The sequence below is a fragment of the Apteryx mantelli genome, chromosome 2 (assembly GCF_036417845.1).
Source record: "Apteryx mantelli isolate bAptMan1 chromosome 2, bAptMan1.hap1, whole genome shotgun sequence".
Taxonomy (NCBI): Eukaryota; Metazoa; Chordata; class Aves; order Apterygiformes; family Apterygidae; genus Apteryx; species Apteryx mantelli.
The window spans coordinates 104,716,769-104,738,697 of NC_089979.1; the positions used below are offsets into that span (position 1 = coordinate 104,716,769).

At 40.3% G+C, this 21,929-nt stretch overlaps 2 protein-coding genes across 4 annotated transcripts in view; both read left to right on the plus strand.

The window, feature by feature from the left end:
- The window catches only part of DDC (dopa decarboxylase), a 57,401-nt gene extending 56,310 nt beyond the window's left edge, over nucleotides 1-1,091 (plus strand). The window contains exon 13 of the mRNA XM_013952767.2: nucleotides 624-1,091. Coding sequence (XP_013808221.1) covers nucleotides 624-839 — 216 coding nt within the window. The 3' untranslated portion in view covers nucleotides 840-1,091. The remainder of the gene's footprint in view (nucleotides 1-623) is intronic.
- A 6,840-nt stretch (nucleotides 1,092-7,931) lies between these two features.
- Nucleotides 7,932-20,839, plus strand: FIGNL1 (fidgetin like 1). Of its 3 annotated transcripts, none has more exons than XM_067291173.1 (2): nucleotides 7,932-7,955; nucleotides 11,148-18,808. In XM_067291173.1, the coding sequence occupies exon 2, from the start codon at nucleotides 11,156-11,158 to the stop codon at nucleotides 13,229-13,231; it is 2,076 nt and encodes a 691-aa protein (XP_067147274.1). In that variant the 5' UTR covers nucleotides 7,932-7,955; nucleotides 11,148-11,155; the 3' UTR covers nucleotides 13,232-18,808. The 3 variants fall into 3 exon arrangements, with proteins under 3 accessions (XP_067147274.1, XP_013808272.1, XP_013808273.1); XM_013952818.2 differs by lacking the exon at nucleotides 7,932-7,955 and adding an exon at nucleotides 8,419-8,498; XM_013952819.2 differs by lacking the exon at nucleotides 7,932-7,955 and adding an exon at nucleotides 20,744-20,839 and having other exon boundaries at nucleotides 11,096-13,111.
- Nucleotides 20,840-21,929: the final 1,090 nt, after the last annotated feature.

Sequence of the window (21,929 nt, forward strand, 5' to 3'; positions counted from 1 at the left end):
TGGAGCAGTCTCTGTTCTCTCTTACTATAGAACTTGAGGCAAATACTGTTTTAGGGTTTCTACTGATAGTATGAACCAGAATTATTCTTTGATTTTACTGACGTTATGCCAGGGGTACATTACTTCAACTATTTCTTAACTAAGGGTCAGATTTCCATCTTCATAGTCAAAAGACTGTCTAATAGGAGCCTTGCTTAAGTGAAGACTGAAGATTTGCTTTACAAAGGTTATTATAGTTCATTGCAAAACTGCCTCCCACATGTGTTTGATTAGATCTAAGAGAAGTGTAATGAAATGGATGCAATAATGAATGCTTTCAAATAAAGCAACATAGCTCATGTCCTTAGGTCATGAAAAAGCTGTCAGCTATCACAAATGCCTCAGTGTGAACACTGCTTTTAAACCACAGTTAATCCATAAATCTCTTTGTGGCTGAAAAATGATCTTTTGAGCCGTCATCTTATAATCCTTTGGTGGCAAAGCACTGAGAGATTTGACTGTGAGAGGAGAAAGTGGCGGCATGTTACTGGTGATACTTTGGCCTGGCTGCTTGGTGGGATTTACACATTCCAAACTAGCTTCTGAAATTCATCACCATATCTGTTAAATTACAATTATTTCAGGGCTCAAATGAACTAAATAAGGCACTTCTTAAAAGCATAAATGAGGCCAAGAAGATTCATCTGGTCCCATGCCACCTGCGAGAAAAGTTTGTGCTACGTTTTGCTGTTTGTTCCCGCACAGTGGAATCCACCCACATCAAGTTTGCCTGGCAGCACATCTCACAGCTGGCAACTGATCTTCTAAAAACAGGGGAGCAAAACCAGCAACAGCAGTAGCAGTGGTGAAATAGCAGTGGGTAGGAGGTAATTAACTGGCTTTCTCTGTGTTGCCAACTTTTATTTTAGGGGCAGGTGGGAAAGTTAAATTATGAGAGGAAAAAATACAAAAGCATTGTTATATAGCCCAGCTGTATTAGCAAAATCATTGCCAGCAAGTTGTGTTGTAACCTTAGTCATTGATTCTCTGTACTGTAATTTCATCTTGACTGATTTGGGGATGGACATAGCCTTGGGTGCTGGAACTGTGATTTCTTTCCTGTTTGTAATTGAGAGCATTTACTGAACCAGCCAATGGAAGGGGAACACTGTCCCCATTAAACCCCTGGCACATCCACGCCTTTCTTCACAGATGAAACCACGAGGTGCTATAACCAATTAATTTAACATTATTGTGACCTCAGAAAAATTCAGGTTATCGGAAGTTCAGTAACCTGGTTATAGCACTGCTTGGGTCCTATCTAAACTGGCAAGCACAAACGTTATAACGGTTTGGGGCACCATCATGTCATGACACACTTGCCGCAGTAATTTTGCAAATGAGGTTAGGCTTTGAGGACTTCTTTCATTAGAAAACCAAATCAGGAGTGAGTGAGCAGTAAATGAAAGCTGTAAGTCCTTATGGCAGGCTCACTACTCTCCCTTAAAGGGTTTGCCTTTAAGATAGCCATTTTCTCAAATCTCAGCAAATGGTTTATACTGCCTATTGATTTTCACTGTGATCATTCATAATGATGCCTCTTACAAGCTCCTTGTTAGGAGTTTTGTCAAAATCAATGTGCTACCTGATCTTCTGTATTTTTAATCAAGTTATTATAAGTAGTAATTACTTGAAAAATAATTTGAAAACTATCTTTTGTGAAATGTAGCCCTGTGATTTTTATGGCTACCATTGTATTTATTTCAGTGGATATGACTTTAAATCTTTGACAGAATACGCTGAGAAATGTGATGGCAAAAATGCTGCTTTCAGTTTCTCAAATTAGTTAAAAATCAAAATAAATAATTAAAAATGTAAAGAACAGACCCCCAAAATATACTTTGGCACCCCCATCAGTGTTTTTGTTCCATCAACAAGTAAGTCTGGAATATAAAATAAATGTAATTAGGTAATGAAAAATAATTAATCTTCAGAAAGTCAAATAATGTGCAGTTAACACACCCCATTGATATGTCATCCTGCTGAATGCAGGTAAAGAGATGAAATAAAGGTCAGAGATGGTATCTGATTTGAGTACTTCTGCCATTTTCAAAACATAAATTCCGAACAGTTCTACATAGACAAGAACAAAATACGTGGCTACTCCAAGAAAGATAATCTGTAGGATTTATTGCTATGTTGCATTTATTTTAATCTTTCCCTTTTATTGTTCCTTTTACTTTCTAATGTATATTGAACAACCTTCAAAATTGTTGAGTTTCCTTCCTCCATCCCATGCAATGTACTTCCTACATTTAGGAAGTTACATATAGGCATGAAATATGCACCAGGACAGTTAGTTTGGCACAGAGTCTACTCCTATCTACCATCTCTCCAGAAGGGATCAAGGAAGCCGACTGTGGACCAAGTGGATTTTTCTGATGATTCCTAGTTATTCCACTTCTTTGGTGCAGAATGGGGGAGGATTAGTCTTAATGTGTATGCAGGTGGCACAAAGAGATGTGCACTAATGCTGACACTTAGAAAAAAACGACCAAACTCTGCATTTCTAGCAGGTTAAGTCATGAGAGTAGGGTAGGCAATGGCATACAGCCCTTCTATTAAGGCTAACTAGAAGCTATTTTGTCCACCCAGATGGAAAAGCAGATTACTGTTTCTTTAAAGAACTGATTGCACGTGTAACAGATGAAGCAAGGTATGACAAATTAATCTGGCAAAGCCAAGTAATATTCAAGCAGGTGACAGAGCCATTCTACACTATATTGCTCTCAGCTGCATCACCAGAAATTTTGATAATATTGTTATCTTTAGCAGAATCAATATGAAATTAAGGTTTTCTGTGATAGCACAGTACAACAAATTAGTAGATTGAACAGAACTGAAAATGCTGGTAGTTATTTTTATTATTTTTTATGTCTTTTTAAAACAACATTAGTCTTTTCTCATGACTTGGGAAACAAAACTCATTCATAGCAAATATGGTCCGTACTGACATATTTTTTACAGCTTTCACATTATGAAAACATTAGAATCTTGGAGTCAGAGAAGAACTACACCTTCTGTATGAGACAGACCAATATTTTGTGTGTGAAGTACATAAACAGCTTTGTCCAGGAAAAAAGAGATCAGATTCTGACCAAAGCTATGACAAAGTAAATCCAGGATAATTTCACTGAAATGAAATGGAGTTGCTTTGGGTATATGTGACTGTAATTGAAATTAAACCCAACTAATAGGAATTGGAAGAAATGTGTAATGTAAAGCAACACTACACTGAACGTAAGAGGATTTCAGTGAAAATCCTCTCCATGGAAACCAGAGCACAGGAGGATAATACATGCCTGTGTGAGCCTCAAACTGCTATGGAAGTGGGATGTGGGCAGGACGTACAACCAAACCCAGGCATGGTAAAACAGCCCAGAAGTGTAGCCATAGGTCCCATTAGACCTTTGCAAGAAAATGTTGCCAAAACAACATTCAGTTACACCTTTTTCAGCATATGGAACGTCAATTTTAGAAGAGGCTCTTGTCCAGATACCAAAACTCTTTTTGGCAAAGAATTTAGAATAAGTGTTAGGTTAAAATATTGTGAAGTAAAAGTTGTTGGTTTTTAAAGAAGTGGCTTAAGCATAGCTTTTAACAAACAGTGGTGACAAGACCCATGGAATTACATTTCCCCATAGCTAGCGCAATACAGAAATCTTAATTTCATAGTTATACTTCTTTTCTGAAATTCTGGGATGATTTGAATCTGTAATCAATGAAGGTCTTTTTAGTGGTCTCTCATGTTCTCTTTTCCTCATGTGATAATTCTTTCCTAGAGTATGAATGTTAGGTTATCTGACCAAAAAAAAAAAAAAAAAATCTGGGCTATATAATCAACTTGAACAAAAGTTTTGAAAATAATATTTTTGAAAGAAAAAGCATAACTGGTGTTTCTGTTCTGTAGCTCTGCAATATATCTCTAAGTGAAATGATTTATGGTGATGAACACTGTATTTATGAATAGTTAATATGTGAACCTGGATTTATTGTGCCTTGTGTTCAAAAGTTAATAGTCTGTGTTGATTAATACTGTTTGATGTTAATAATAATTATGAAATCTTGGAATTGCACTTTAGTAGAATATCCAGATCTCAAATGAGACAGTGCAGCTACTAGATAAGGAGGGAAAAAAACAATTTTTCAGTAACCATACAGATTTTTTTTTAACTAGCTTAATGCTAGTACAATACTTACATTCTTACTAATAATGACAGATTATAAATATATTTTATTACTGATGGTAAAATATTGAAAAGATACATATTTATCAACTTATTGCTAATATATTCTGGAATGCTTTATAATTACTAAATTTCTAATTTACTCTTGCCTTCACATATAAGATTCTGTTAATGGTTGGTTTTATTTGTTGTCAACTGCAATATCATATTTGATGAATAGTACTCACATTGCCATTGTCTTATAACTGTAGTCTAAACTTTGAGACATATGTACACTTGAATTGCTCAAAGACAGGAGCAAGTGAAAAATAAAACTGGAAAACCTTGAAGACTGGGATGGTGGTGGTGGGGATAAAATAACAATCACTGGGTAATATTTAAATAGTATATGTGGAGTCTTTTAAGACCTGACTGGAAAAATATTCAGACTTCTACTGCTTTTTTATTGTAAATTGCAAGCTGTGGAGTTTCTCTGAAATCTGTATGCAAAGCCTAATAACCAAACATATAGGTTTTATTCGCAGCATTAATAAATGAAATCAAAACTATGAGTATTGTCTGTCTTTTGATATTGACCAAGTTTTTCCCATTTATTCTTGCCAGATACACTTTTAGTAGTCTAACTTCCCAATTCCATTAACAGCCACACTTAGATCAGTTCAGTGCACTTATTTTCAGCATTAGTGACTTTGACTCAATATATTCTTTGAATACATTACTTTGCAAATGAGAGTTCTTGTTGGAAATTTCCTCTTCAGCAACATGATTCTGAAAAAATCCTGGTAATAATCAGCATCAAAGCTGATCCTTCCATAAAGGTTTTCACAATCCTGCAAGCTACATGTGTCCTTAGACCTAGCTGGCTAACTTCTGCTTTGGTTTGTAGCTCAGGGACAATTGGATAGGACAAGGCTGTGGCCCATTTCATTAGCACTGTCTCATTTTAATGTGTGTTCCCCAAAATACGATACAGATGCAGACTCCTCCACTCCATAGTCAGACTGAGGTAAAGTCTACCCGTCTGCAACCAAAGGGAAATCAACAAAGCATGATAGCAGTGGTGGTACAAACTATAAATGTTAGCACAACCTGGTCTTAGACGATAGCTTACGTAATAGCACAGACAGTTTAGTATGCTGTCTACACTAATGATATAACAAGCTTGATGTGTAACAAAAACCTGACAGGAACTGTAAGAAATGTTTCTCACAGAAAATTACATGTGCACCCACACAGAAGTGACTATATTCATATCAGAGGTGTCACTGCAGCATAGGGTACCGATTTGAATCTAGGTCAGTGTGATCCGTCTAGGTGCTCCAGGACCAGGTTCAGTCTGTAGTATGCATCCCTCCAGCCCACAATCTTTTACCCTGTAGAGAGTCCAGCTACTGCTGCTGGGATCTTTTATAGCAGAGTTGTTCTCGTAAAGAAACCTTTCAGCAACTGCCATCTCTGGAGCATGCTAGACAGAGTTGGTTTCTGTTCCTGCCATGCAGGTTGTGGTAACCTCACGTTCTGCACCACAGTGGGAAAGAGGTGTTTGAAACTGGCTGCTGTGGAGCTACTTGCAAAGGGGGTGCAGGTACCTTTATCCAGCACCTATGTGACTGCTTCAGGGTGTGGCAACTGCCTGAAGCAATTCAGGAACTCCTGTCAGTGAGGATTCAACAGCACAAGCAAATAAACTGTCTGGGTCTGTAATTGGCCTGTGCAGCTTGCATTGATGATATACTGGTGTTATAGGTAAACGTGACAAATTGACAACCACTCGGGCCGGGTCGCATAAATTCCAATTTATAAAATAATTGAGCAAGTCACAAGTAAGCAAAACAGTGCTGGGCGGCCAGGGGAGTCTCCTGCTCCACCAACGGTGCGCGCAACCCCCCCCCCACAGTCTCCTTATATGAGATTCCAGTTCCGGGTATACGGGGCACCTCCTGTAACTTCTGCGGTTGCGCCGGCTGTTGCTAGGGGGTCTTCTTCAGCCCTCTGGTGGTCGTGGGGATGAAGGCTGGAGTCTTCCTCTGCATTGTGTGCCATATTAGGCTATCTAAACTAACATTGCCGCTTCGCTAGCTCAGCTCAATTTTCTCAGGCGGGGTACATGCCCCCCACCACAGGCTGTAGGATGTTCCCACAGATGTTCCCAAGGCTGTTTCTCGCTGATGTAACAAATTAGTACATACCACAATACAAGATGTTCCCAAGGCTGTTTCTCACTTTGATGCAACAAATTAGCACATATCACACTGGTATATCATCTCAGCTAAGGTGTTCCCCAGGCCAACTAAAGCTTTTATTTTGGTTGTTTCCTGTGGCTAACATTCCAGTATGAGAATGCAGCCAACCCAGACCCTGGAATAACTGAAATGGTGATAACTGTGACAGAATCTGTGACTACAATCACCAGATTTTTTTCCAAAATGAATGTATCTAGAGAACATTCTAACTTAAATGAGAGAAATGAACAGCAGATAGCTGAGATATTTTGGTAAGAGATGGCTGCACCTGCAATTTCAGGCAGGCATTTTAGTTAAATATAAGATGGACTATATTAATTTGTACATTCATTCAATATACATAAATGCAAAGCTATTTATTTTCTGCCTCCCCATAGCAGTTTACCTCTATTTGTGTTTTCTCTTTTCCTACTGAAAATGATTTAGGTTAGGTAAGAGTAATTCTCCAGCTTCCTCCTTTATGACTGCTGTAATTTTCAGATGGAGAAAAAAAGCTTTATGATAAAGTTTTTCCAAAGTCAAGTTCAAGAATCCTTACAGAGAGCAGATGATAAAGTTAGTTGAGTCCATCTCTCATATCTAGCCATATTACTGAAAAGGTAAACACACCGGGCTAACTTCACTGCATTAACACTGATAATTGACATATTTTACTATGCTGCAACACTGTTAAAATGTCATTAATGATAGGTACTACAATTTGTTGGCCACGTCAGTGCCACAAGCAGACCACAGCAGTTGAGTGCAGTTTGAGGAATGACGACCTAAGGCAGGGACACACTCCTGACACCACCTCAGGCCTTATGAAATAGCGAGGGGGTTTCTTAGCACTTCAGCTTCCCGAAAAGTGCTTACGTGGGAATTTCTGCTTTCCTTAAGAAACACAAGCGCTCTGGGGCGAAAACGAAGCACCCACAGCTTGTTTTACATCCCACAATTACTAGGCATGGACTAGCAAACACTCGGGCAGAAGTGAAGACTGCAAATGATAGGAAGTATGCACACGCAGAGAAAACCCAGGAGCCAGCAAGGCACCCCGAGGGGTGGCGGTGCCGCGTTGAGACACGGGGAGGCACGCAATCAGGCCGTGTCCAGGGCCCGCGGAACCCCCTCAGCATGGCTATCGTTGCGGCCGTTGCGCGCGCGCCCAGAGCAGGGCGGGCGCAGCCCCGCCTCCGACATACGGATCCCGCGTCCATTGGAGGGCGTGCGCCGCACTCGCAGCCAATAGGAGGCAGGAAAGCCCACGTGCAGGCCCCACCCACCAATCCCCGCCGGCCTCCCCGTAGAGCTAGCAAGCCCGGGCGGCCGACGAATGACGTCAGAGCAGCGAACCTTCCCGCTTCTACCCTGCCCTCCCTCTCGGTTTCTGATTGGCTCTACGTCTTAGGGCCTTCTTGCCCGACTGGTTGGCAGGAGTGGGGTGGGGCCTCGGGGCAGAGCGCGCGCGGGATGCCGAGAAGGTGCCCGGCAGCGGTCGCGACTGGTGGGTGCGCGCGCGGCGCGGGGGTGGGAGGAACCGGCGTGGCGGCGCGGCTGGCGCTGGCGCGTTCCAGGGTTTCCCCCCTCCCCCCCCCGCGCGGGTGTCTCGCGCACCTGGCCTTTCCCCCGCCCCGCTGCGCGGCAGGCGCGCGCTGGGCCCCTGGCGTGAGCCCCGCCCCAGGGAGGCAGTTGTCGTCCATTGAAACCCCCTTCCTCCCCCCCCCCCCCGCGGTGACTGTGCCCCCCCGGCTGGGCCCGCCCTGGTGTGGAGGAGCGAGGTGCTGGTAGGCGGTTGCTCTCGCAGACCTTTGGGGCTGCAGTTTCAGGTGTAGCCTCCTTGCTCCGCGCTGCAGGGAGGGGGCTTCACGTGCTTCGGGTTGTGCCGGGGAGGGCACGGGGGATGAGTTGCGCCGCCTTGCAGGCCGAGAGATGAACCTGTGTGTGCCCCAGCTGCGCGGAGAGCGAAACTCGGCCTGGCAGTTGGTCTGCTTTCGCTCGCGCTTTCTTGCCTGCACGCAATTTGACTTTTTCATGCTGCTCTAAATAAGTATGTGTTCATGTATGAATGTAACGGCATACAGCACAGAGTTGTTGAGTAATTACATAACCTTCTGTTTGCAGAACCTGAACAATTTTAATTGGTTGAAGCATAGTTGTGCATGCGAGAAGCTTATTATTGTTAATGCTTTGATTAACCTCCAGCTTTAGGAACTTACGTTAAAGTATGGTATCTACAAAATCTGGGAACAGTGTCAGCTTAAGAAGAAGTATTGACTATCCACAGATGAATTTGATTATCTCTTAGGAAAAATGAGAACATTAATATAACTAATAGGATCTAGACTAGGGAGAGAATAGGATATTGGAAGACCTTTAAGAAGAAAAAATAAAATTATAAATGAGGTACAGTAGCCACTTAATGGTAGATATATTAAGGGTATAGATTTGTTCCTTGGCAAAGTATGTCACATCCTTCTTTGATGTTTTGTTAATTTTGCAATCATTTGCAAGTGCTGTAAGTTAATAAGTCTATTCAGTTGGTTATCAGTAAGTTTGGGAATTGGCTATTAAAACTGAAGGCATATGTTCTACAGGGGACAGTGTTTAATTCCATTAGGTACCTCTCTGTTTGTTTGTTTGTTCTATCTAGTTCAAAATATGATCTTCACTCAGAGCTGTGGAAACAATTACTAAACTGTTGAGAAATGATGGCTAACTTGAGATGCTGTATTCCAAATGATGTAATGTTATGGAAAAATCTTATGTGAGCAAGCACCTTATATTCAGCTTTTCTCTGAACCTATATCTTATGTTTCATAAGATGTTTTTGAGCTGATCCTTACAAAAAAGTGATGTGCACAGTAAAAGAGGTCTAGTATTGAGAGCAGAGCTATCTAGTGATGGTCTTGATCTGGAAGGAAGCTGTTGGGCTGGGTCCTTGTCAAAGGCTGGACCAGTGGGAAAATCATACCTCTTGCTTTTTGGTATGGAGGAGGTGAAGAGAAGAGATAGAGAGGGCTGAGCTCTCTATCTCTTATTCACCTGTCACACAGTTGCAGATGGAACTTGCACCTCATTCAAACACATGCACTATGAAAATGGACCGTAGTAGCAATATAGTGTGTGACTATCCATTAAACTGATTAAGTGTTATGAAGGAAATTACTCCAATTTAGTGAAACTATAATACTTTAGAAGTTGCTACTGCAGGGATATATGGCTTTTAAAGTCATGATTCATCTTAAAAGATGTTCTGATTTTTCCAAACAGCTCTGTAAGGTTGGGTTTAAATTTAAAACAACGTAATTTATCTTCATCTTATTACACGTGTAACCCCTCTTGTCATACTCAAATTATGCGCTCTGTTGTGATAGACTGATGCAGTCATGGGCCCAAGATTTTTTGAGAGCAAATAGAGAAGAAATCCCCCACAATATCCCCCTCAGATCTCTCTCCAGTCTTATATTCTGCACACTCTTACATTAGTGTGCATGCATATATATCAGTCTGTAGCTGACTCTAGAGAAGACCGGGAGTTGACTTATGTTCTTTTCCTTTATTTGTTTTTCAGAAGGGGTGCAGAATAGATGGACCTGCACTTTAACAGCTTTTGTTTTAAATATTTTTTGCCCGAAAATCCCAAAACATGTTGAGGTTAAAAAGAGAAATTAGAATTTGATGTATTTCAGTCATGTCATGTATTAGACATATCTTTTGTGGGCAGATCAAACAATGGGAATTACTGTGCACTAGGGACTTTGTGTAAAGCCTTTTGAGGCAGTTCCTCAACTGGTTCCATAACTTTGCATGTGCCTGTGTCTCTTCTGAAATCATTAATTCTTGACTTTACCAGAAATATTTTTGCATATGACCACATTGCAGAGAAAGAGTTCTTTGAAATTTTATAAAAAATATGAGCATATCTTTTCAAACCTAGTAAATGCTCCTTCCTAGCCAAATGTTATCTTTCATATTTCTTAAACTCAAAAATGGCTGAAGGAACTTAAGTTCTGCTTTCTACAGCTGAAAAACAGCATCAGTCTAAAAACACAAGGTGTTTGTTTCTTTGGAATCTAAAATGGAGAGGTTTTGGAAGGTTCAAAATGAAATAAATAGTTTTAACTGCTTGTTACGAATCTAAATATTTTTTTAATCAGAAAGTGTACTAAATTCATGCTTATTCAATCCATTCCCCTCCCCTCACAGATCTTGCACACAGTTTTATTTATTAGTTTCATTGTTCAATTTGTATTGCTGTCACTGTAATAGATTTCGTCATTCTGACAATGATCTGTAATCTGTCTTCTGCTGCACCGTGCAGTATTCTCTCAAATAAGAGTGAAAACACTGCTGATTTCATTTAACGAGGCCAATTTTTGTTTGGCCATCTGTTACCATTCTTTGCAGTCTACTTACCTCCCCAGGAGACCTGTGATTAGAAGCAAACTTTTTTTTCTTTTCTTTGAACAACAAAGAAAAGAGAAGCTCAGTCTTAATGGCTTTATACCACAAATCTCGTTCTTTTTTGAAACTGATAAAGCGACTGGCCAAGTGACTTACAAGATCTACTGCACTATTTCTCTGAATTAAAATAATTTATGTTTTCATTTATATGTATTTAGGAAAGGGGGAAGCAGCCAAAATAAATAGCTGTGAAGTTTATTTTATAACAACAGGTATTTTATGTATGTTTCAGTGTCGGTGATGGAAAAACCCACCCACAGTACTGTGCACCTGAGTGACTGGCAGAAAAGTTACTTTGCTATTACCTCTGGCACCTGCACACCCGGACAGAAGGCGGATGGATATCGTGCCAAAATTCTACATATTCAGTATGCATGGGCAAACTCTGAGATCTCTCAGGTCTGTGCTGCCAACCTGTTTAAAAAATACGCAGAGAAATACTCTGCAATTATTGACTCTGACAACATAGAGACTGGCTTGAATAACTATGCTGAAAACATTTTGACTTTGGCAAAGTGTCAGCAAAATGACAGTGACAAGTGGCAATCTGCCTTGACAACAGAGAATGTATTTGAATTAAAGTGTGTGCAGGAGAGGATGCAGGCTGGCAAAAACTTCCAAAGCTCTCAGATGGCACCAGCAGATGTCTTTGTACTAGCTGATAAAGGGGTCAGTGCCTCTGCTGCTCCAGGTCTCCCAAAACTCACTGTCTTCAGCAATGCTGGAGAGACTGACGTCTGTGCTGGCTCATCAAAATGTGCAAGTCAAGGACCAGATCTCCTTGAGCATCCCTCATCTTCAAAGTCTCTTCAAAGCAGTGTGCCTCCTGTGACCAAAACTTCAGATATTTTTCCTGCCTCTTCTACTTCCTTCAATGAACTGATTCAAACAGGTGTCCAGGCAACTCCACTATTTGGAAATAAAGAAGTAACAAGTAGCAGTTCTCTGAAAGCATCAGGTCACTCTGGTGATGGACAAAATTGGTCTCTTTCCAATCAGTCAGCTGTACATGCATGGTCTGCAAATTCTGGAAAAAGAAAAGCATTTTATAATGTGGCTGATGAAAGCAGCACTGTGATTTCTGGCCTTGCTCCATGCAAGGCTTCTGTCAGTACAGAAGCCAGTAGTTCTTCAGGGAACAGAAACAGAAATGAAGAGGGCAGTGTTACTGGTTTTAGAACTGCAAAAGAACAGCTGTGGGTGGATCAGCAAAAGAAACCTCAAAACGTACCCCAGCACGCACCAGTCTCGTCATATGGTGGTGTAAAAAAATCACTGGGTGCAGGCAGATCTCGGGGTCCATTTGGCAAGTTTGTTCCTCCAGTTGCAAAACAAGATGGAAATGAAAATGGAGGAGCACAGTGTAAACCTCATACAAGAGGACCAGCAGAACCATCACTTCCTATAGATGAACGACTGAAAAACATAGAACCAAAAATGATTGAACTCATTATGCATGAGATCATGGACCATGGGCCTCCTGTGAACTGGGATGACATTGCCGGAGTTGAATTTGCTAAAGCTACCATAAAAGAAATAGTAGTCTGGCCTATGCTGAGGCCAGATATCTTTACTGGGTTACGTGGTCCTCCTAAAGGAATTCTTCTCTTTGGCCCCCCTGGTACTGGCAAGACTCTCATTGGCAAATGTATTGCATGCCAGTCTGGAGCTACATTTTTTAGCATCAGTGCTTCTTCTCTGACCTCCAAATGGGTAGGTGAGGGGGAAAAGATGGTCCGTGCGTTGTTTGCCGTGGCACAGTGTCAACAGCCAGCAGTTATTTTCATTGATGAAATTGATTCTCTGTTGTCTCAGCGTGGAGACGGGGAGCACGAGTCTTCGAGAAGAATAAAAACTGAATTTTTGGTCCAGTTAGATGGGGCAACAACCTCTTCCGAAGATCGTATTCTGGTGGTGGGAGCAACAAATCGGCCTCAAGAAATTGATGAAGCTGCCCGAAGGAGACTGGTAAAGAGACTGTACATTCCCCTTCCAGAAGCTTCAGCTAGGAAGCAGATTGTTAGTCGGCTAATGTCAAAGGAGCACTGCTGCCTAAATGAGGAGGAAATTGAACTCATAGTTAAGAAGTCTAATGGATTTTCTGGGGCAGACATGACGCAGCTCTGTCGAGAAGCTTCTCTGGGCCCTATCCGCAGTCTTCAGTCCATGGATATTACAACCATCATGCCAGACCAAGTACGGCCTATTACTTTTCTTGACTTTGAGAGTGCCTTCAAAACTGTGCGGCCCAGTGTTTCCTCAAAGGATCTAGAGCTGTATGAAACCTGGAACCAGACATTTGGCTGTGGTAGATAATTGCATTGTAACTGTTAAGCAGAAAGTTTTCTTTCAAACTGTCACATATCAAAGCCATGATAATTTAGGCAGTCTGCACTTATTTTTGTTTCTATCTACCTTTGTAATAAATCTTGCTAAGTTACGCAAGCAGATGTCTAGGCCCTGGCCTGAGGTTTAGCTAACTGAACAGCCTGTGAGAAATTGTTGAACATAACAAATAACAGCGTGAGAAGCTGGCAGAAATTAGAGGATTTTGCCAGTGCTTAAGGGAGTTACATGAGAGATGGACAAACGTCGCAGATAATTGAAGGGAGTATTGGGGTTTCCTGGGGAGTGAAATTCTGCAAGACCGACTGTGCCATATCGGTCACATTGTGCAAGGCTGAGATGACCCAGGTGATCATACCAGCAATACTCAATTTGGGTACGGACATAGCAAAACTGGGACTGATGGGGGAGTAAGTTATTAGGGGCAGGTTGTTTATTTGGGAGGTGGCAGGAGCATGAAAAGGAAAGGGTCAAGGTGGATGAGGGAAGAACAAGCATGGGAAAATAGAAGGGGTGATAAAAGAGGCCAGTCTCATGTAAGCGAGCAGCTGGAAGTGGGGGTCAGCTGTGGGCTAGCTGAGGTGTCTGGGGCCAGGTGCCTTAGGGATCCCCGTGTGCATGTGTAATTCACTAGCACACTTCAGGCTGGACTAGCTGGCAAGCGGGAGGAAACCAGTGTCTTGAAGGAGCCTCCATGTGAGTCATGGCAGTGTAAGGGGGACCTGGGGCTGGGCCTGGATATGAGGTGACCTTAAAGCCTGTGCTAATATCTGAGGGATCCGTGAACGTGGCGTGCTTGTGAAGCTCAAGAGTGAGGGGAGGTGTTTCACTGGGGAGCTTCAGTCCTGTCCAGCTGGAGAGGAGGGACAGGATGGGGCTGGCTGTGGTGTTGCATTTGTGTGTGCATTTGGTACTTATGTGGGTGCTGATAAGGGCACTGTTCTGTCTGTGTGTGTGTTAGTCTGTCCATCCAACTGAGATGGCATAAACCTCAGTTTGAGAGTGCACCTGATTTGGCTATAGTGGACTAGGAAGGAGAAATCCTGTGTCCCAAAGTCCACTGGATTCCACTACTCTTTAAAAAACCTATTTTAATGAAAATGGTAAACTTCATAACTAAGTTGTACTTTATGTTCTTATCTAAGATTTTAAAGAACTGCACTGCTATTTGGTCACATAACCTGTCCATCCCTTTGGCTGGACAGAGCTGCTTAAACTGAAAATAAATCAAAAGCTTTCCTTTGAGAACTTTTGTTGGTGGGGCAGAGCTGGCTACAGTGGTATTCATGTTTTGTTTTCAGTTTCTCTAAAGCGCCTTTTACTAGGGGAAATGCAGAGCTTAAAAGCTAGTCTGTAGATATTTATAAAAATGGGTAAATTATTGATGCTGTTTAGCTAACATTTTTTCAAGTCAATTGGGATGTTAACTCCAGAGACTATGAAACTGTAGTGAACCTTGACTTAAGAATAATTTGAAAAACTTCAGTGTTTCTTAGAGCTCATCCCAATTTAAACATAAAGTCAGTTCTACTTTTAGTTTACGTGGTTTAAAAAGTATGTTATGTACTAGATTGCTTTACAGAGATGGGTAAAGACTGGGTAAAGATTATGGGATTAAATTTATATTAATAATGTTGACTGGAGTTGTCAAAGGAGACTTAGCTCTTACAAATTTAGTATTGGAGGGCTACTAAACATGCATTAGGTAAGATTTCTACTTTTTCCAAAGATCTTAAACCCTAATGAAAGCATGTTCTCTAAAATCTATTGTCTCAGGCAAGTGAATGAAAACCTCAGAGAATTTTACTTGGTTAGTAAATCCCAAGGGTTTTTCAAGGGTAATAAAACTATATATCATTAAATAATTGCATTATTTATGCTGGGACTTATCCTGGTGTGCTATGTAAGCATACTGTGTTCATGTATGTATCTGAATATTCATATTTTTAATGGAAGCAGGGCTCTACTGAAAGGACCAGCAAGAATACACATGACAATAGAGAGTAAATGCCTCCTAAAATGATGAGGACTGGGAGAGAAACGCCATGCCACTACATGTATTTTCTGCAAAGTGGACCTAGTGAAAGAGAGAAAGGTAGAACAGGAGCAGCAGGTGTCTTTATTTCTTTATTCTTTCTCCTGCTTTTTATGTTACTTAGCATTCTCATGAATTGCACCAGCATGTTTTGGTTTCAGAAAATGTGCAGATACGGTGAAAGAGAACCTAGGTAAGATGTGGGGTTTTTTTGTCCCCCCCCCCCCCCCTTTCTAATGCTGCGGCTAGTACGACTATCTCTCCAGCCGTCTTGCAATATTCTAGCTTTGCTGCTGGACTCACCAGTCACTAGGACTTTTAATGCTAGCCCAAAGTGTATTTCATTACCCTCTACAACAATGCCACCTAAAATGAGAGATTAGATCACCAGGAACATAATTTCACAAAATACAGAAAATTGCACAGAAATAGGGCATGGTTGTAATTTAAGGGAAATGGTGCAGATAAATCCACTTTAATGGATCTGTTCGGTTTATGCAGAAACCTGTGTGCTTCATTGTTTATTCCTTTTGGCTGGCTGAACTGAGTAAGAAGAAATGGAGGACTCCCCTCTGGTTTTGTGGTTCAGTAACGTTCGGTGCACAGTCTCAAGTTTCTCTTAAATAAAGGTAAATAATTTCTGCAGTGCTGGAAAGGTGAGCTCTTTATTAATAATTAAGGCAATTCAGACTCTTTTCATTTTCTCGGTGTGCCTTTTATTTGAGTTAGCTAAATTGTCTCAGAGAATTTTGAAATCCCCAGCTGAATTTTCATTTGTAGGCAACTGCACCAACAAGAGTAGGGAGAAAGCTGATGAAGCAGCAATGATCATCCTTTGCTAATAGCAAGTGTGTGGAAAAATAGACTCACCTGAGAGCATCGGTGCGATTGTACTGTTGAAACAAGGCAATTTCTGTTTTTCTAATTGAAATTATGAAACTACCAAACTACTACCAAACTTACATGTCCTTAGAAAAGAACAAGCAAACAAGCAAAACCCCACTTTTCCTATTAAAAAATATAATTTTGATGACAATGGAAGATTGCTCTTGGTGAGTACTTTTATTTACTAAGAAGAAGCTTTAAATTGTAGATCGACAAACAATGCTTGTGTTTTTCTTCAAACTTGTAAGTGTACCTTGCTTTGAATTTTAAATAAAAGTTCAGGTTTGGGATGCTTTTGAAAGCAAGCTTATCAATAGTTTTCTTAACTAAAGAGATGCTTTCAGCAGAATTCATGTTCACATAACTACAGTGCTTAGTGAAGTTGCTGACATAAAATTCCCAGAGACTGGATTTCTTAACCTTTCTTTCTTATTCTTTGTACTTTTTATTACTATTTTTATTCATATCTGCAGAAAAGCAAATAGGTACTGTGCTGTAACAATAAAGCAGTTGCCATAGACATCAACCCATACTATTTATTTTGTCCCATTAGGTCACAAACTTCATATAATCTTAGCTCCTACGTGTACTGTGAAGCCAAAATTACTTTATCACAAAGTTATGAGGCCAGAAAGGACTCTTAAGATATCATCATATTCCCACTGCATGTAGGGTGAATTAATTTTTGTGATTCCTGCAGGTTTTGCCTAGTCTGTTCTTTAAAACCTTCAGTAATGATAAAGTCTTTATCTCTGTTTGGGCTTAACCATCTTTGCTATTGAATGTTCATATCCAAAATAACAGTGATGATATTATGATGGTTAGCACGTGCTATATATTTTCCTATATAAGCAAAAGGAACCAACTGACCTTTCTCCATCTTGGCATGACTGGAGTCATTAACTGGGCAGGGAGGAGGATACCAGAAAAGGGGAACCTTCAGCTGTGCAAGCTTAAACAGGGCCAACCAAGGCTGTGGCTGTTCTGGTCTTGGTTGTGAATCACAGCTGTGCAGTTCATCCCTCCTTGGACTCGGAGCGGCTCAGACGGTCTCTCAGAGTCACCTGAGTCTCCTCACCTGAGGAGAGAGAATCTGAAAACCAGTGCTTTTCATCAGAGCCATGTAAGCAAAAACTTTCAGAAGCTAAAGTTTTCCTCAAATTGTGCCAATAGAAAATTCTAGTTTTATATTAGTTTGCCTGCTTTCGGAACTGGAAGACTGCAGTCTGAAATTCTTGCTGAACTTTGTGAAGTGGAATAGCCTGGGGACTTGGAACCAAATGATAAGTCTGCTAAAGAAAATCATTGCTCGAAAGACTGTCTGGAATGATTGTATATTTGCAGTCAGGAGAAAAAAAAGAATAGTACTTTTCTTTTTTTTTCTTTCTTTTTTTTTTTCTTTTAGGAAATCACAAAATTCCATCTGACTACTTGTAAAAATTCCTACCAAATTTTTACAGAGTTTGAGTTCTTTTCTGTAGGTTAAAATGTAATGAGAGATGAAGTTGTCTTACTTGGGGCTTCTGCTTTTAGATTTAGAGTAGCATCTATTATCTTTTACTCTATTTACTGATAGTATTAAAACTTTCTTTTGATAACTGTTTATCTACAGCCAAAGGAAAGGAGGTCTCTGTCAGTCAGTATGGTCTTTCTACCTGACTCGTTACACAGAATCATTTTTATCAATAGGACTCACCAGTTAGAAATACTACTCAAAGGTGATCAAGAGTTAGAAGTCTCTTTTCTCCTTTTCCAAATAAATGGCTTTATTTGGTACCAGTTTCAAGTAGTGACAGCTTATGCTTGCAGAAGAATTAAATGAATGAAGTTTCTTACAAGAGCTTTCATGAAATAGGTTGTGCTCATATATTTAATTTGATATTCTGAAAAAAGAAAACTGTGGCTTTCATTATTATTTCACCTATGGATTTTTATTTTCCAAATATAAAAAGAGAAGAAAAAAGAAAAGATGTAAAATATTGACATAAGGAGTTTGAGTGCTCCTGATATATGGCATTTTGTGCATACTAATTATTTACAAGATATAAGCTATTCGTGCCAGAAGAAATTATTGCCCATGTTGCTTCATTCCTCAGCCATAACAGTGTGCAGCCCACTGTCACAGTGTAGTAACAACTAGTTGCAGTCTATGTCAATGCACTGGGTTATGAACTGTGGTGGCTGTAACTTTGATGCATGATCCAGTTTGGATGTAGTTGTTGTGGCTGAAGGGGTGACTGCCAAACCCCTTCAAACCAATAGGGATGCACAGCAAACTGGAAATACTGGCATGGCTTGCCTTGTTCCCACCACAGACAGGATATAAATCTGTTACTGTGAAGAATATAGTCATGTAAGTTGAATTATAGAGAATCCTGATTTTTCTTAAATTCTGGAGAATTGCTTTCCAGAGAGGGTGTGAACTTCAGTAAGCTCCACACACTTGAGAAGAGTTTAACCTGGAGAATCCTGGTTTCTGCAAGCTATTCTGGTGCTCGCTACTTCATGATTTGGCATCAAACTAGAAAAAAAGGCAAAAATTCAAAAAGAAACAATAGAAAAATTGAAATACACTGTGGGGGATTTGATTATATGTAAAGATGCAAATAAACATGTATGGAAATAAACATGCGTGCTTTGAAGTTATTTAGGCAATGTGATATCTTTCCATATCTGTTGGTAGCATAACTTGGTATAAAAGTATACGTCTAGCAGTAATGGCATAAAATTGGAATAAAGAAGAGCTATACTTTCAAAAAGGTAGCAGAAGCTCTGGGCTGGTATATCTACAACTAGAGTGAAGGAAGAGGTAGAAAATATGCTTGTAGTGAAAAGGGAGGAGGTAATAGCTAATTTATTCCCAGTTTCTGTGATTAGTCTGGTATTTTCTGAACATCCCCTAGGGATTTTCTCAACAATTTTAATGATCTATTAATTAAATAAGGTACCATCTTGCTTAATGTGGTACTTTATTGTATTATGACACTAAGTTTTACTGTTGACTGAAAAAATTTAAATGTGATAAAGACTTTAGTGATAACAGAAGTCTTTCCAAAACCAGAAGTTTTGCACCAAAGAATGCAAGAGAACTCAAGATCAGATTTTCAAAAACTTTTAACTGTCATCTACTAAAAATATTTACTAATATTGTATCTGTAAATATCACAGAACTTACAAACTAGAACAAATAGAGGCCTTATTCCTTGTTGTTTTGTTCTATTAAAACTATTTCTCAAATTCTTTTTAAATAGTTATGATAGTACAATTGCCTTTGGAGTAGTGGTAATTTATACCAGTAGAAGGTTACCTTTTATCTGTATAATTTAGTCCCTGAGAAGAAACTATGTCTGCTGAGAAACTTTCTGCCCTAATAACACTGGGAAAGGAGTACTGTCTTACTTATATTGATATAGAGGGATGTAGCCCTTGCCTGCAGGTGAGCCATAATATCATGGATATGTCTGCTTGCAGATCTAGGCAGTGATGGTCCTGCCGCTCTCTGCTGCTCATGGTGCACAAACCGGAGATGTCTTTCTCACAGGGCTGTCAGCAGGAAAAGCTATGCAATGGGCAAAGTTAGCCAGGTTAGTGCTAATGCTTTTGCTTGTTGGTTAAAATAATGCAGCTGAGTGCCCAAAGCCAAATCCTTCCTCTAAGAGAGTGGTGGGGGTGACAGCAAACAGCCTTCCCCATGCCCTCAGGTGGGACAGCCGCTCTCAGCATGTGCATTTTTCCCTGGCCTGAACGTCACAAAGCCTTGGGGAGGCAGGTGGTGTTAGACCTGCCTCACCTGGCCCAGAAATCATACATGTTGCCCCAGATCACACAGAGCAGGAACAGTACTCACAGGTTTTTACCATAGAATTCTTCTGTCTCTTTTTTCTGCTCTTACCTATCTCCTCTGGCTGGCTGGTCATGTTAAATGGAGAGAGGGAGGAAGTATTTAATAATGCTTAGTGAAGTCTGCTGCACAACAGAGAAAGGATATTTAATAGAAAGACAAGCATTTAGGACAGACTGAGCAAGACTAAAAGAAGCCTTGCTCAGCCTATCCTATATAAGGTTTAAAATTTTTCGGAGAAAATGTTAGCCACAATAAATCCACTCCATTTCTAGTAACATCACTCTTTTCAAGAAAAAGCAATGCACTTGAAGTGTTGACTTGATCTTTTTTATAGCCTGCCACCAGATGGAGATCTTTTCCCAGAGAAGTCCACCCAATTTCTGAAGGAAAGGCCAAGGGTAGCCAAAGTTGTTTCCTTGTTTTGTCACTTAAAATCATCCAGTATTAATAACTTGTTACTGGCAATTTGTTAAGCATTGCTCATTTGTAATTGCTGATTTTTGGGATGCATTTTGATTTCTCGGAAGACTGTGGTGGTGGTGGTGGTGAGACTGTGAAAACTAGCCTGACATCTCTAGAACTCTGCTTAACAAAGATAATATTTTTTCTATTAATTTTACCTTGTTTCACAGGCTTTAATATTAAATTGGGGTTGCACAAAGTGGTGAAAATCCCGACGTGATGTATTTGTGTTGAAACCAATCATCTTTAATCTTAGGAACTGACTCTGTAACAGCAGAATAAATGAGCAGATAGGAGTGATCTCCCACACCTGAAGATCCTGAAAGTAATACATTGAAATTTAGGTACATGACAGGTAGGTAACAGGAGCTGAATCCAATTAATTCCACAGTCTCAATTCATTTGAGTCTTGGCTGATAGCAAATGGCATTTGTTGCTCTCTTCTAGTTGTCTCACAAATAAAAGTCTTTGGGGATATCCTAACAGGTCCAAGCTTCTGAAACCACTACAACACCAGTGCAGGGATCTTCTTTTAGGTATTGTGAATCATTTTCATGACAAAAAAAAAAAAAAAAAAAGCTTGAATGATACGTCAGCATCAAAATTGAGCAGATTTCTCAGGACCTGCTGAAAAATTAAGCCCCTTGAGCATATTGCAGGTGAAAAATGCAAATCCTATCATTGATCAAATATATATATAGAGAGAGAGAGAGAGAGAAAAAATACATATTTAAATATAGGTGGTTAATATTGCTTTATCTTCCCAAGTCCTACAGTTTCTCACTTCCCTGCTTGGTGGGTCAGATGCTTTGCAGCCAATTTACATCAATTCCTAGCACTGTTTTTAAAGGAAGCTGGGGGAAGAGCATGAAGTCTCACTTTCTGCCAACAACAGGAAGTATACGCTCATTGAGTCAGAGAGCTTGTTTCAGCAATGCCTTTTGTTGAACCAACAAATTACTGGACTGCAGATTCGGTCATCAATAATGTTGTGCTGCTCAGCATACCCATGGAAAGGCACTGGCACAAGGCGGTGACATGGTTGGGCAGGTGGAAAGCAGGGTGCAAGTGCAATTTCCATTTCTCAAAGGGAGCTGTCATTTAAAAGACCAGTCATCTGAGGGAGGAAAGAGAGGCGTTTTAGAGAGGAAATGGTGATAACATCTCTCTTTCTCGTTCTTTCCTATGGGGCTGAGGTTGCTGCTACTGGTGTCTTGTTAGGGATGGTCACTAGAGTAGAATGAGGTCTTTTATTAGCGGCTGTGACGATGTAGCTGTACTATGTAATGTAACTGTCCTGCAGATTCAATGGAGAGGGCTCCACTCATGGATCACGTACTTGATTTCTGTGTCTCAAGTGGACTAGGTACTCCGTGGGATCCACAAATTTGTTCTGTAGTACTTCAAAACTTCCACAAGTCAGTCTGAGATGACTTTTTTTT